Source organism: Bombina bombina, chromosome 1 (genome assembly GCF_027579735.1).
Source record: "Bombina bombina isolate aBomBom1 chromosome 1, aBomBom1.pri, whole genome shotgun sequence".
In the NCBI taxonomy this organism is placed as follows: Eukaryota; Metazoa; Chordata; class Amphibia; order Anura; family Bombinatoridae; genus Bombina; species Bombina bombina.
In genome coordinates, this window is record NC_069499.1 from 1,218,633,484 (window position 1) to 1,218,649,793 (window position 16,310).

At 42.1% G+C, this 16,310-nt stretch overlaps 1 protein-coding gene across 2 annotated transcripts in view; it reads left to right on the forward strand.

The window, feature by feature from the left end:
• Positions 1 to 16,310, forward strand: part of AMFR (autocrine motility factor receptor) — a 70,176-nt gene that overhangs the window by 31,718 nt on the left and 22,148 nt on the right. For both annotated transcript variants that reach the window (XM_053700315.1, XM_053700311.1), the window contains exon 10: positions 10,257 to 10,360. In XM_053700315.1, coding sequence (XP_053556290.1) covers positions 10,257 to 10,360 — 104 coding nt within the window. The remainder of the gene's footprint in view (positions 1 to 10,256; positions 10,361 to 16,310) is intronic.

A 16,310-nucleotide genomic window follows, 5' to 3' on the forward strand; every position in this document is an offset into this window, starting at 1 on the left:
TGATCCTATACTTCAGGATGTGAATTGCTTTCTGTCTGTGTTTTCAAATGTCTTTGACAAACCTGGAAGGTCTTCGGCTGCTGAAGCTTCCCTTTTAGACCTAGAGAACTCAAAGCCTTTAACCCGTTCATCTTTTCGTCTTGCTCCCCGTTTCTCCAACCCTGTGACTCCTGCTTCTCCTACTACTGATTAAACAGAACCTATGGAAGTAGGCACCATAAAATTAACAGAAACCTAACGCCTGAGAAGACGCTCTCATGGCCTATGTTTATACTGTGGCCTTGAGGGACACTTATTGAGGGATTGTCCCCACCAGACCAGTAAAAGCCAGGGCTTAACTCCTGATCGAGGGACTGAGTTAAGCCAAATTGGATTCCCTTCCCTCAACAACAAGCTCTTTGTTCCAGTAACTCTTCATCTAGGAGATCATAAACTTCATACTCAAGGTCTCATTGATTCGGGTGCTGGTGGGGTGTTCATAGATTCCACTTTTGTATCCCTTTACGTTATAAAGGGACACTCTGTCAAAGTCTCCACTGTCAGTGGTGATCCTTTGGGTTCCGGACTTATCCAGTATTCTACTAAACCACTACTGTTTACTGTTGGAATTCTCCATTCTGAAACTATCTGTTTTGATGTCATTCCGACTCCTCAATTCCCCATTATTTTGGGTCTCCCCTGTTGCACAACCCTATATTTTCTTGGGCACAAGGTCGAACTCACTTCCTGGGGTCCATCATGTCTGACTAATTGTTTTCAAGTACCCGTTAAAGTACCACTCAGCATTGCTCTCACTTCCGACATCTCTGACTCCTTACCAAGACTTTGTTGATGTTTTTTCCAAAAGAGAGGCAGAGCGTCTCCCTCCACACCGTCTTTTTGATTGCCCCATTGATCTGCTCCCTGGAGCTCCTTTACCTCGTGGCAAGACTTATCCGCTTTCAAGACCTGAGAATATAGCTCTGGAAGAATATATCAAGGATAATTTCTCTAGAGGCTTTATTAGACCCTCTTCTTCACCTGTAGGGGCTGGGGTTTTTTTGTGGGAAAAAAAAAGATTTCAGAGGTTTAAATCAAATTACAATCAAGAACAGCTACCCTTTACCTCTAATCCCTGAATTGTTCACTTATCTTCAAGGATCCACGATATTTACCAAACTGGATTTTCGTGGCGCATACAATCTTATTCGTATGCGCAAGGAAGATGAATGGAAAACAGCCTTTAACACCCGCTTTGGGCATTACGAATATCTAGTAATGCCATTTGGGCTCTGCAATGCCCCGCAGTTTTCCAATATTTTGTGAATGAGATTTTTCGGGATTATTTGAACATCTTTGTCATCATATACCTTGACGATATCCTAATCTTTTCACAAAACTATCAAGATCATGTGTCCCATGTCAGGAAAGTCCTTCAACGTCTGAGAGACAACCATCTGTTTGCTAAATTGGAAAAATGTTCCTTTCACAAGAAATCTGTTCCCTTCCTGGGATATGTAATATCCAAGTCTGGTTTCGAAATGGATCCAACCAAACTCTCAGCCATTATGGAATGGCCAAGACCTTATTCTCTTAAAGCTCTGCAACGTTTCCTTGGCTTCGCCAGTTATTATAGAAAGTTTTTTAAAGGTTTTGCAACAATTACAGTACCCCTCACTTCCCTCACTAGAAAGGGACAAAATTGCAAAGAATGGTCTCCAGAGGCTATCAAGGCTTTTGTTTCTCTTAAAAAGGCCTTTTCTTCAGCACCTATTCTTCATCATCTAAATCCGGATTTCCAATTCATTCTCGAAGTGGATGCTTCCTCAGTAGCCGCTGGAGCAGTCCTTTCCCAACGTATACCAGAGACTGGCAAAATTCATCCCGTCGGTTTCTTCTCCAAGAAATTCACCTCTTCATAATTAAATTATGATGTAGGCAATAAGGAGCTGCTGGCCATCAAAATGGGCTCTGGATGAATGGAGACATTGGTTGGAAGGTACCACTCAACCCTTTTCTATACTCAATGATCATACAAACCTCCAAACAGCCAAACGTCTAAATTCCCCGGCAAGCTCGTTGGCCGACGCCCTTTCCAGACAATTTCAAACTTCCAATACTCAATAGTCTGGCACTATCCTTCACCCCTCATTAGGTCATAGCCCAGTTATCAACAGGATCTCCCTACTTCTTGCAATGGTTTACTTTTTGTCTCTAAACGTCTCCGCTCCAAAATTTTACATTGGGCTCATGATAGTACCCTCTCTGGACACCCTGGTATCAGCAACACTTCTAGGAATCTCAAACAACATGTCTGGTGGCCCCACTCTCACTCAAGATGTCAAAGATTATGTTTCTGTATGTACTCAATATGCTGCCAACAAGATACCTCGTCAACTTCCTTCTGGCCTGCTCCAACCTCTGCCCATTCCTCACCAACCATGGACTCATTTGTCCATGGATTTTATTACCGGCCTCCCTATTTCAGCTGGAAACAATACTATTTGGGTTATTGTCGACAGATTCACTAAGTCAGCCCATTTTGTTCCATTGTCTGGCTTGCCCTCTGCCAAAACCCTTTCTGAACTTTTCCTTCAACATGTTGTGAGATTACATGGGTTTCCTCTCGATTTATAGTCGCGGATAGAGGGGTACAGTTTGTTTCTCAGTTTTGGAGATCACTTTGTAAACACTTTGGAACTACCGTCTCTTTGTCTACTTCACATCACCCACAGTCGAATGGTCAAACCGAGAGGGTAAACCAATGCTTGGAGACTTATCTTAGACACTATGTGGACCATCACCATTCCAATTGGACTTCCTACCGCTTGCAGAATTGGCTCATAACGCCCGCTACAACTCTTTTCTGCAGAGGTCTCCCTTTCGAGCAGCCTATGTATTCCAACCCAGAACATTTCCTCTGATTACTTCATCCACTGAAAATCCTGTTGCTGATCTTTCTGCCCGAAAGCTATCTCGCCATTGGCAATAGATCTGCTTTCTCCTCTCCAAAGCTTCCTACCGATATAAGTTCTATGCAAATCTCAGACGGAAGAAGGCCCCCAAATACCATCCTGGGGATAAGGTTTGGATTTCTACACGTCATCTTCGTCTCCAGCAGCCTTCTACTAAATTAGGACCACGCTATGTGGGTCCTTTCAGGATTCTGGGTCAAGTTTGCACTACCGCTTATCGAATTGCTCTACCTAAAACTCTCAAAGCCCATCGTGTTTTCCACTTTTCTCTTCTGAAACCTGTTATTTCTAATAGGTATTCCAAGCCTGAATCCAAACCTCCACCTCTTCTTATTCATGGACAACCTGAATTTGAAGTTAGTCACATCTTGGATTCCAAACTTCGTGGCAAGATTCTATATTATCTCATCCATTGGAAGGGTTACCCGGTTACAGAACGGTCTTGGGAACCGGCCCGACAGGTTCATGCTCCTGCTTTGATTAAGGCCTCACAAGGCACACCCTTTTAAACCAGGTCCGGTCCTTGAGGGGGGGTGATGTCACGATCCATTCATCGCGGTGTCGCTTCGGCTCCCGGATCTCCTCTGTGTTCTTGCCACATCACGTTGCCTAGTAACGTGACGCGGCCTTCCTGACACGCCCCTTTTATAGTCACGGCCTGCTCTCATCACTGGCTTTAAATGCAGGCGGGAGTTTTCCTCGGGGGCCCGTTTGTTAACTAGTTACCGCTTACTGGATTTTGACCTTTGCTTGTCTGACTACTCTGTCTGATCCCAAATAACCCGTTTCCTGAATATTGACCATTGCTTTGCCTGACTACTCTGCTGCCTAATTCTACAAACCTGCTTAAAGGGACATTGATTATTGCTTTGCCTGACTACTCTGCTGCCTAATTCTACAAACCTGCTTAAAGGGACATTGATCATTGCTTGCCTGACTAAGCAGGTTTGTAGGATAAGGCAGCAGTCAGGCAAAGCAATGATCAATGTCCCTTTAAGCAGGTTTGTAGGATAAGGCAGCAGAGTAAAGGGGCATTGATCATTGCTTTGCCTGACTACTCTGCTGCCTTATCCTACAAACCTACTTAAAGGGACATTGACCATTGCTTGCATGACCACTTTAACGGATCATCCCCTGCCTGTTCAAAACGGTTGCTGACCTCTGCATTGTCTGACCATTCTTACGATATACCTCAACCAACAAAAGTCTCTGTACATTACTCCCTCATCTCTCTAGAGACTTTCCAGTGACCCTGCAACACCAGTGAGTACTCGGTTTTCTGCATAATAATTGTCTTTTATTCTTTCCTGGTTTCCTCTGTGTGCTAGCGTGTGTTTATCTTATCACTCTAGCAGTTGGGTTAAATCCTGGACTGATTCCTTACGGCTGACATTCTTAAGCACAGACTAAGTGTTATTGCATTGTCTTTTCTTTCCTAAGACATGGAGAGTCCACAACGTCATTACAATTACTAGTGGGATATTGACTCCTGGAGGCAAAGAACACCCCAGCAAAGCTGTTAAGTGTCACTTCCCTTACCCATTACCCCCCAGTCATTCTCTTTGTCAAGGGTTGACGTCTGAAGATTTTTATTCCTTTAATAGGTTCTTTTCCCTGCAAGCACGGATTGTGGTTAAGCTGTGTCCACGTCAATCTCTTGAGTAAGAGTAGTGGTGACTTTTAAGCAGTTAGAAAGTGGTGAGGTTGTCCTTGCTTTGTTTTCTAACATGATTGCTACCTTAGTTATAGAAAGCCAGAGTTGGTTATTCTGTTCTTTCTTTTTCTACAGGTCTCTGTACGGAGTATGTGTCCTTTCACACCTTGTGAGCTGTCTCCCTGCCCGACAGCTGGATTTGCAGGTAAGTGCTTTTGTCTTCTAGGTATGGGAGACTTGCACTTAGGAAAATTATTTCTGCATTATTATTTTGGGGCATATGTAATCCTTGGTGTAGGATTTTTTTAGGGGCAGTGTGCAGTCACTTGTGTATGTGTGGAGACTAAGGGGTTAATAGCTTCCCTTACTGTGTTTGAGATGATATCTCTGGGGCTTAATTTTATATTTATTAAATGGCAGTCTAAATATTTTATTTTGGAAAATGTTCAAAATAGAACATCTTTTTCTCTCTGGGGGTTTCTGAGGACTTTAAGAAACGCGTGCTTTTTACTCTGCTGCGCAGTTTCTTTTTCTGCCTGTCATGTGATTTCCGACCCTTCTGTTTGAGATTCGGAGCGGAGGAGCATCATTTCGATGTGAGCTCTCTTCTGTAACTGCTCATTTGACTGATCTGCAGGGTAGTTTATCGAACATTGGTGAAGGTTCAGGTAGGGCACCTCAGGCATTCTTTGATTTTTCTGTTGGCGTTTTTGCGCTCTGTCAAAAAGTGGCAGTAGTCATTTTCAAGTTGCTCTTTATTCCGTTTCTTTTGGGAGATTAATGCAAAGCTATGGACTGTGAACAGGAGTCTGTTACCCTTAATAAATGTTTACTGTGTTTAGAGGCCCAAATTATTTTGCCTATGTAATTTTGTTCCTCATGTTTAGCCAGGACACTTAAGTTTAAAGATAAATTACTGCCTTCTGAGCCTAATGTCTCCCAGGATGATGCTGTTCAGGATATGCCACAGCTTTCTCTTCAAACGTCCCAGGCTTCTATGGCTTCACATACAGTGCCCTGCAGTTCCCCTAAGCCTTCTAGAGGAGTGTATTTGCCAATAGATTTTGCTGCACAGATATCTTTTGCGGTATCAGCGGCTTTATCTGCTTTTCCCATGATGGGGAAGCGCAAGAGGAAATCAAAACATTTTTCTGATTGTTAGATGCCTGTCCCATCTTCTGCTGCGAAGGTTGACCTCCCCCATAAGTCTTATGAGGAGGATACCTCGGTAGCTTCTGAGGGTGAGATCTCCGATTCGGACAGTATAAATCCTTTGACTAATTCTGAAGAAGTAAGCTTCAGATTTAAGCTTGAACACCTTTGTTTACTTCTAAAGGAGGTACTAGCTACTTTAGACGACTCTGACTCTCCGGTCGCTGTCAACCCTAAAAAATCTAGTAAGCTTAATAAATAGTATGATGTTCCATCTGCCGTGGAAGTATTTCCTGTCCCAGACTGTGTGTTGAAGATAATTTCTCAGGAATGGGATAAGCCAGGGGTTCCCTTCTCCCCTTCTCCGGTTTTTAAGAAGATGTTTACTGTTGACTCCATTAGGGAATCATGGCACACTGTGCCTAAGGTGGAAGGAGCTATTTCCACTCTGGCCAAGAGAACCACGATTCTATAGAGGATAGCTGTTCCTTTAAGAATCCCATGGATAAAAAGCTGGAAGCTTATTTAATGAAAATGTATGTTCATCAGGGATTACAATGGCAGCCTGCCATTTATATTGCTACTGCACAGCATCTTATTGGTGTGATGCTTTGTCTGAGCTAATGTTAGAAGAGACTTTGTTAGAGGAGATCCAAGATAGGATCAAGGCTTTGAAGCTTGCTAATTCCTTTATCTCTGATGCCAACATGCAAGTCATTAGACTGGGAGCCAAGAAGTCTGGTTTCACTGTTCTAGCCCGCAGAGCTCTGTGGCGAAAATCTTGGTCAGCTGATTTTACCTCCAACTCCAAGCTCTTTTTGCTACCTTTCAAGGGCAAGACCCTGTTTGGCTCGGGTTTAGTGGGATAATTTCTGAAATTACAGGTCTAAAGGAATCTTTTCTGCCACAGGACAAGAAGAATAGACCTAAGGGACGTCAAAATTCTATTTTTTTTTTTTTTTACCCTTTCGTAACTTCAAGGGTTAAAAGTCTCCATCTTCCTCCTCCAAGTCGGAGCAGTCCAAGTCCTCTTGGAGACGCAATCAGACTTGGAATAAGGGGAAGCAGTCAAAGAAACCTTCATCTGAGACTAAGTCAGCATGAAGGGTCCGCCCCCCGATCCGGTAGTGTATCAAGTGGGGGCAGACTTTCCTTGTTTCGTCAAGCTTGGATACGCAATGTCTCAGACCCATGGGCTGTGGACATAGTATCTCAGGGTTACAAAATAGAATTCAAGACTTGTCCTCCCAGGGGCAGATTTCTCCTCTCAAGATTATCTGCAGATCAGGTAAAAAGAGAGGCATCCTTAAGATCCGTCAGGATCTTTCTTCCCTGAGAGTGATTGTTTCAGTTCCAGTAAAGGAACAGGGTCTAGGATTCTATTCAAATTTGTTTGTGGTTCCCAAAAAAGAGGGAACTTTTCGACCCATTTTAGACTTAAAATGTCTTAACAAGTTTCTCAGGGTACCGTCCTTCAAGATGGAGACCATTCAGGCCATTCTTCCTTTGGTCCAAGAGGGTCAGTTCATGACCATAATAGACCTGAAGGACACGTATCTTCATGTTCCTATTCACAGGGATCATTATCAGTTTCTGAGATTCGCTTTTCTATAAGAGCACTTTCAATTTGTTGCTCTTTCGTTTGGTCTTGCCACAGCTCCCAGAATCTTCACAAAGGTTCTGGGGGCGCTCTTGGCAGTAGTATTTTCAACTAGCAAAATCTCATACAGAGATCTTGTTGTCTTTTCTACTTTCCCACAGATGTAAAGGGAATCTGGAGAAGAGTTCCCTTGTCCCATCTACAAGGGTGTATTTCTTATGGACCATCATAGATTTATTATATATGAAGATTTTTCTGACGGAGGTCAAACAATCCAAACTTCTCTCTTCTTGCCTCTCTCCAATCTACTGTTCGACCATCAGTAGCTCAATGTATAGAGGTAATTGGTCTGATGGTCGCTTCCCATGGACATCCATTCCTTTTGCTCAATTCCTATTGAGTGCTCTACAATTATGCATGCTCAGACAATGGAACAAAGACCGTTCAGATCTGTCTCAGAGGATAGAGCTGGACCAGTTGACAAGAGACTTTCTTTCGTGGTGGACTTCTCAGGATCATCTGTCTCAGGGCACATGCTTCCGGAGATCCTCCTGGGTGATTGTGACCATGGACGCCAGCCTGATAGGCTGGGGAGCAATCGGGGACTCGTTAAAGGCTCAGGGCTTGTGTACTCGGGAGGAGTCTTCTCTCCCCATAAACATCTTGGAGTTAAGAACGATCTTCAATGCCTTGATGGCTTGGCCTCAGTTATCTTTAGCCCGGTGTATCAGATTTCAGTTGGACAACATCAGCTCAGTGGCTTATATCAACCACCAGGGAGGAACTCGAAGTTCCTTGGCCATGAAGGAGGTGGCTCAGATTATTCAGTGGGCGGAGGCTCACGATTGTCTTCTATCTGCCATCCATTTAATAAAATCTTATAATTTCACATTATATTTTATATTTCAATTTAGCTCCGTTTTTCAATCCAACTCCTCCCATCCAGTTCTTCCTGTATTTCTACCGCATTGCGTATAGAGCGGTCCCGCCCGCTCTATTACGTAGTTGAAAAGTGCGTTCACAAGGAGTATTCTATTTGCGCATGCGTTTACCACGGTCGTGCTAATATGCGCATTCGTTCCATAATGCTTATGCAATCGCTATCGGCACTGCGATTTTCAGTGCGCATGCATCCTTACAGCGTATCTTGCAAATGAGTGCTGATAATTTCTGTGCATGCGCGAGTCGTGGACGCACATTGCTTCTGAATCGGTCCTCAGTTTGTGAACGCATGCGCATTAACATCGCGTGACGTTTAAAAAAAGGGGCTGAACGCCCCGGGGGGGGAAAAGCGGATTAGTTTAATGACGTGTCAATCAAAGGAGAAATAAGGGACAAAATGGCGGGCGGAGGAAGCAAGTAAAAGAATTGTCGGTAAATAACTGTATAATTCAATTTCAGGTTAGTTTGTAAAAAAAAAAAAATTTAAGTACACTTTATTTTTGGTGATACGCAATATGAGAATGAGCGATCCCATTAAGTTTACATCCACGTTAAGGTTTTGCAGCATGCTCTGTTTGAGCCAATGCATTCTATAGATATTAAGTTGTTATAGAGGAAGGTTTGGTTTCTTATTGCTATTTCCTGTGCTTGCAGAGTTTCTGAGCTCCCGGCTCTGCAGTGTGATTCGCATTACCTTATTTTTCATGCGGATAAGGCGGTTCTTCGTACTTAGTTAGGATTTCTCCCTAAAGTGGTTTTTGATCGAAACATTAATCAGGAAATTGTTGTTCCTTCTCTTTGTCCTAATCCTTCTTCTCATTAAAAAACGTCTTTTGCATAACTTAGATGTTGTGCGCGCTCTTACATTTTACCTACAGGCTACTAAGGATTTTCTCCAATCTTCTGCCATTTTTGTTTGTTTCGCTGGAAAGCGGAGTAGTCAGAAGACCTCTTCGACTTCTCTTTCCCACTGGTTGAGAAGTATGATTCATTTTGCCTATGAGACTACTGGACAGCAGCCTCCTGAGGGAATTACGGCTCATTCTACTAGGGCTGTCTCCTCATCCTGGGCTTTCAAAAATGAAGCTTATGTGGAACAGATTTGCAAGGAGGCTACATGGTCCTCTCTGCATACTTTTTCTACATTTTTCAAATTGGATACTTTTGCCTCGGCTGAGGCTTCCTTTGGGAGAAAGGTTCTTCAAGCAGTGGTGCCTTTTGGTTTAGGCCCGCTGTTTTGTTCTCCCTCCCTGTTCATTCCGTGTCCTCTAGCTTGGGTATTGGTTCCACTAGTAATTGGAATGACGTTGTGGACTCTCCATGTCTTAGGAAAGAAAACAAAATTCATGCTTACCTGATACATTTCTTTCTTTCCGGACATGGAGAGTCCACGACCCCACCCTTAATTAAGACAGTATTTTTTTGTTAAACCTCAGGCACCTCTACACCTTTGTGTTATATTCTTTTTCCATTTCCCTTTAGCCGAATGACTGGGGGTTATAGGTCAGGGAAGTGACACTTAAAGGGACATACCACCCACATTTTTTCTTTTATGATTTAGAAAGAGAATGCAATTTTAAACATCTTTCTAATTTACTTATATTATCTAATTTGTTTTATTCTCTTGATATTCTTTGATGAAAAACATATCTAGATATGCTCACTAGCTGCTGATTGGTTGCTGCACATAGAAGCCTTGTGTGATTGGCTCACCATGTGCATTGCTTTTTCTTCAACTAAGGATATTTAAAAAATGAAGCAAAATAAATAATGGAAGTAAATTGTAATGTTGTTTAATTTTCTATTCTCTATCTGAATCATGAAAGAAAGATTTTGGGTTTAGTGGCCCTTTAATGTTTAGTGTCCCTTTAATTAAATGTCTGGATATTTAAACTAAATACTTGAGGCAGATGTTTAGCTAATTGACAGCTGTTTTTTGTGTCTCTCCCTTTAGGTTCTCGGTTTGCTAGCTGGCTACCCAGCTTCTCAGTGGAAGTCATGCACACAACCAATATCTTGGGAATTGCACAAGCAAGTAACTCACAGTTGAATGCAATGGTAAGTGCATGGGGAGTTATATGTTAAAACAGTGGACAAACATTAAGGACGATATGTTTGTAAATATGAGTTGAGGGAAATGGAAAGAACATATTTTTGTTTTAGGGGGTGGTTTAAGCGTCATCATTGCTGATTTGGTGCTTTGAAGTAGTTTCCGTTTTAATCTCTGAAATGTTAAACAATTGGGGATTATGTTGTAGCTCTTTATCGAGAATTTGTAAGTTTGTGTAGATGAAAGTGTTTGTTATGTATTAAATAGCAGGTTGCTTTGAAAGGTGTGTTCTTATTTATAGCCAACTGAGAGCAAGTGTGTTTGTGTGCTGGGATAAAAGAACATAAGTGGCAGTGTATGTGCGATATTAATCATCTAACATTTTGTACACACTTTGTAGGACAACCTAACCACTTCATGTTACCACATCTTTTTTGTGTTTGATGTCATTACTTCTACTTTCCTTGTCTGTCTCCATCTTAAAGGGACATTCAACACAAAAATTGTTATTTCTTTCCTATGGCATGGAGAGTCCACAACGTCATTCCAATTAATAGTGGGATATTCAACTCCTGGCCAGCAGGAGGAGGCAAAGATCACCCCAGCAAAGCTGTTAAGTGTAACTTCCCTTACCCATAATCCCCAGTCATTCTCTTTGCCTCTGTCAATGGAGGATGTGCGAAGATGGTGTCATAAGGTATTTAATCCTTTTATGGGTACTTTTCCCTGGAAGCAAGGATTGGGGTTATGCTGTATCCATGTCAATCTCTTTAGTAAGAGTAATGGTGGCTATTAGCAGTTTGAAAGCGGCAAGGTTGTCTTTGCTTTATTTCTAACATTATTGCCACCCCTTATAGAAAGCCAGGGTTGGTTACTCTGTTCTTTCGTTTCTACAGGTCTCTGTTAGCGGTCAAGTGAGGCTATCAGACCTGCAGCTGCTGTGCCTGCTCCACAGCAGAAGTTCCCTGAGGGTAAGTCCTTTCATTTATATTTCTTAGGAATCAGAGATATTTTCAAGGAAGGACAGGGACAATCAGGGACATAGTGGGACCTGCTTCCTACTACCCTCAGAAGGTATGTATTTCTTCTTATTTTATATATCCACTGTGGGATATTTGCATCTGAGCACCAATCTGACTTTATGCCTGTAAAGGAATTTTGCTGCTTCCATTGCCGGGCAAATTCTAGCCAAGCCCAGGGTTTATGGGTGTGGGATACGGCTTTTGTGGTCAGCTATAATTCTCATTATTTTTCCCTACACGGTCCATTTAAACTGAGGTTTAATGTGTCTAAGGGGCACAGTATGTACTTGCTAATTCCCTTTTTTGATTAGAGGGGTCGTTTGGTTTTGTGGCGCACTCAGCTAAATGATATACCTGATGTTTGCTGCATAGGCTCCGGCCGTTGGTGCCTGTTACATGAGCTCAGGCTGTTATGCCTGTCAGACTTCTCCTTCTTGTTTACGGGTATTAGTCTCTTCCCGCTCAGGAGGTGACCGCCATTGTTGGCGTATGTTGGTTGCGGGGCGCTCAGTAGATTTGTGCCGTTTTGAGTTGAGCTTTGTTTAGTATAAAAATTTTCTCCTCTCAGGATCCACTGACAGGGTATAGATATTGTACCATTTTGGATCTTATCGCAACGAGTAGTGCGATGTGAACGCATGTTTAGCTGACTCTCTTCTACCAATTTAGCCTAGCCTCCTAAGGATATGGTGCATGTGTAATAAGAAGGCGATTCTTATTAATTCAATCAAATGTTTATTAGTTTTTTCATTAGAACACTTCTGGAAGTTTTTTCTAATACTTACAGTGTTTCTTGTATTTGCCTCCCATCTGGTTGCAGTTAACTGCTAATCCATGTTCCTAAGGCTATTTAGGGCTGTGTTGCTCGTAATAAACTTATGTCCCTGCAGTTTACTTTTCAGGATTATTATCCTGATAATGTCTGTGTTTTTTATTTGATGGCAGCTAAATGATATACAGAGATAAGGGCTGAGCTGCTTATTTGTGTCATAATCAAGTATGTTCATCCAGTTTTATTTTCAGGATGTATATTCCCCTGATTCATACTGTGTTTTTATTGTATTTGGCACCATCTGGTGACAACTCAATTCTTGTTTAGCTCCTTTTTTATTTTAAGGTGCAATCTTTTTATACTTTTTGTATTTACAGCCCAAATTCAATCCTTTTTTAAAGTGTGATTGACATGCTGTTGAATTACTTTTATACATACATATAAAGTGATTCTTTCATTTGCTTGTGCTTCAGTCTCTGATATTTGGCATAATGTCACCTTAGTCAGGAAACTGAAGTATCAGGTGGAAAGGGAGTCTTTCTCTCTCAGGATTAAAGGAATTGTGTAATAAATATTTTGCACTGGGTATAAAGATAGATACCATTCTCCTGAACTTTAATTATATTTACCGCCCTCTGGTGGCAAGTTAATGTAAATACTCAGTTACATTTTTAATTCTTTCTGTGTATATTTTGCGGTTAATCTCCTTCATTGTAGGAGATTTTCTCACTGTGGAACTCCTTCTGATGTAGCCAGTGGTTAGCATGTCTGACTTGGTAGCGCAAGGTTGTGAGTTCATATCTCTGTGTGCAGAGCTATCCAGGATTTCTTGAAGACGGTAGGTAGAACGATCTGAGTGCCCGAAAGTCGTTTTTTCTTTTTCTTCATAGTATGTTCTATTAATAGACTATAGATTCAGAGGTTTCATAAATATTTTCCTTAAAAATTAAGGAATTTTAATTGTCCTTATGTATATTAAATATATACTTTAATATTTTTTATGTTCAGGGACTTGATTGCCATGTATGTTTTCATGTATCATTATCATTTCCTGTGTCTATAAGACTTATACCTATGAAATGTGTGATTTTGAGTTCCTACCTTTCTCTCTATAATAGAGTTTTTAGCCAGAATTCTAGCCTTACGATTTTAGTTTGCAGAGCTCTGTAACTAAGATCTTGGTTGGCAGATGTTACATCTAAATCCATTTTTCTGTCCTTGTCCTTTTTGGGCAGGACTTTAGTTGGACCTGGTCTGGCTGAATTTTTATTCCAGGGAAAGACTCTTTCAGTCCTCAATATGAGATAGGTAGCCTAAGGGGTCGACAGAATTTTAATTTTTCTCTTTTTGTAGAGATAAAAGTCTTTCTCTTCAAACCGGAGCAATCCAGGATTTGTTGAAGATTTTGTCTACCTTGGATTAAAGAGTTTCAATCCAAGAATCCTTCCTCTGAGTCTAGTCAGCTTAATGGGGCTTCTTTGCTCTGTCGATAGGCTTGGATCCACTATGTCCCAGACCCTGGGGCTGTGGAATTAGTATCCGTGGGATACAGGATAGGATTCAAGTTTTGTTCTTCCTGGGACAGATTTATCCTGTTAGGAGATCTGAGAATCCAGTGAAGAGAGAGGCCTTCGTAAACTGCGTAAAGGACCTATCTTCTCTGGGAGTGATAGAGTTCTCTATTTCCATCTACAAGAGTTTGTTTCCTAGGGACACTCATAGATTCCCTGTCCATGAAGATTTTCCTGACGGACATCAGAAAATCCAAACTTCTTGCCTTTCTTTCCAGTCTGTTTTTCGTCCATCAGTGGCTCAATGCATGGAGGTGATTGGTCTGATGGTGGCTTCCATGGACATAATTCCTTTTGCCCGGTTCCATCTGTGACCGCTGCAGTTTTGCATGCTCAGTCAATGGAACAGAGACCATTCAGATTTATCGCAGAGGATACATCTGGACAGAGACACTCTCTCGTGGTGGATTTCTCAGAAACATCTGTCTCTGGGCACTTGCTTCCTGAGAACTTCCTGGGTGATTGTGACTACGGATGCCAGCCTGGTAGGCTGGGTAGCTGTTTGGGGTTCTATAAAAGCTTAGGGCCTGTGGTCTCTGGAAGAGTCTTCTCTTCCAATAAACATCTTGGAGTTGAGAGCGATCTTCAATGCCTTGACAGCTTGGCCTCAATTATCTTTAGTTCGGTTTATCAGATTCCAGTCGGACAACATCACCTCTGATGCTTACATCAACCATCAGGGAGGAACTCGAAGTTCCTTGGCCATTAAGGAGGTGACTCGCATTCTGCAGTCGGTGGAAACTCACGATTGTCTCCTATCTGCCAACCACATTCCAGGAGTGGACAATTAGGGGGCGGATTTTCTGAGCAGACAGACTTTTCATCCCAGAGAGTGGGTTCTTCATCCGGATGTGTTCTCAAGGATAACCCTCAGGTGGGGGGTTCCGGAGTTGGATCTAATTGCGTCTCGTCAAAATGCCAAGCTTCCAAAGTACGGTTCAAGGTCAGGAGATCCTCAGGCCGCTCTGATAGATGTTCTTGCGGTTCCTTGGGATATCGGTCTAGCATACCTGTTTCCTCCGTTTGTTCTCCTTCCATGAGTCATTGCTCGTATCAACCGGGAGAGAGCATCTGTGATTCTAATAGCTCCTGTCTGGCATCGCAGGATCTGGTTCACGGATCTGGGGAAGATGTTCCACCTTGGAGGTGAAGCTGACTGCTTGGAGAATGAACACTTAGTCCTGTCTAGACATGGTTTTTCCAAGGCGGTCATTGATACTATGCTTCAGGCTTGTAAACCTGTTTCTTGCAAGATCACCATAAGGTATGGCGTAAATTCATTTTTTGGTGCAAATCTAAGGGATTCTCCTGGAGCCTGGTGAGGATTCCCTGAATTTTATCTCTTCTACATGATGGCCTGGAGAAAAGTTTGTTAGTCAGTACTCTGAAGGGTCAGATTTTTGTACTGTCTATTCTTTTGCACAAACGTCTGGCAGATTTACCGGACGTTCAAGCTTTTGTTCAGGCCTTAGTGAGAATCAGGCCTGTGTTTAAACTTGTTGCTCCTCCTTGGAGCCTTATCCTAGTTCTTAGAGTTTTGCAGCAGGCTCGGTTTGAGCCTATACATGTTGTTGATATAAAATTGTTATCTTGGAAGGTTTTGTTTCTTCTTGCTCTTTCTTCCGCTTGCAGAGTTTCTGAGCTTTCGGCTCTGCAGTGTGATTCCCTGTACCTTATTTTTCATGCAGATAAGGTGGTTCTTCATACTAAATTGGGGTTTCTCCCTAAGGTGGTGTCGGATTGAAACATTAATCAGGAAATTGTTGTTCCTTCTTTTTGTCCTAATCCTTCTTATAAGGAACGTCTTTTGCATAATTTGAAATGTTATGCGTGCTCTAAAATTTTACCTACAAGCTACTAAAGATTTTCGGCAATCTTCTGCCCTGTTTGTTGTTTTCTCTGGAAAGCATACGGGTCTACTACCCTTTACCTTTGGTTAATAAGTATGATTCGTTTTGCTTACGAGAAGGCTGGACAGCAGCCTCCTGAGAGAATTAAGGTTCATTCCACTAGGGCTATTTTCTCATCTTGGGCTTTTAAAAATTAAGCTTCTGTGGAACAGATTTGCAAGACGGCTACAAATTTGTTACTTTTGCCTCGACTGAGGCCTCTTTTGGGATAAAGTTTCTTCAAGCAGTGGTACCTTCTGTTTAGGTCCTCCTGCCTTGTTCTCCCTCCCTTTTCATTCTGTGTCCTCTAGCTTGGGTATTGGTTCCCACTAGTAATTGGAATGACGTTGCAGACTCTCCATGCCATAGGAAAGGAAATTTATGCTTACCTGATAAATTTCTTTCTTTCCGGGCATGGAGAGTCCACAACCCCGCCCTCTTTTTTTTTTTTTTTAATTAGAATTAGGCAGTTTGTTTGAGTAAACCTCAGACACTTCTATACCCTTGTGTTTCTTCTTTTTCCATTTTCCCTCGGGTGAATGACTGGGGATTATGGATAAGGGAAGTTACACTTAACAGCTTTGCTGGGGTGCTCTTTGCCGCCTCCTGCTGGCCAGGAGTTGAATGAGGTTGTGGACTCTCCTTGCCCGGAAAGAAATTTATCACATAAGCATAAATTTTAGTTGTTTTTGAAAAGATAGATA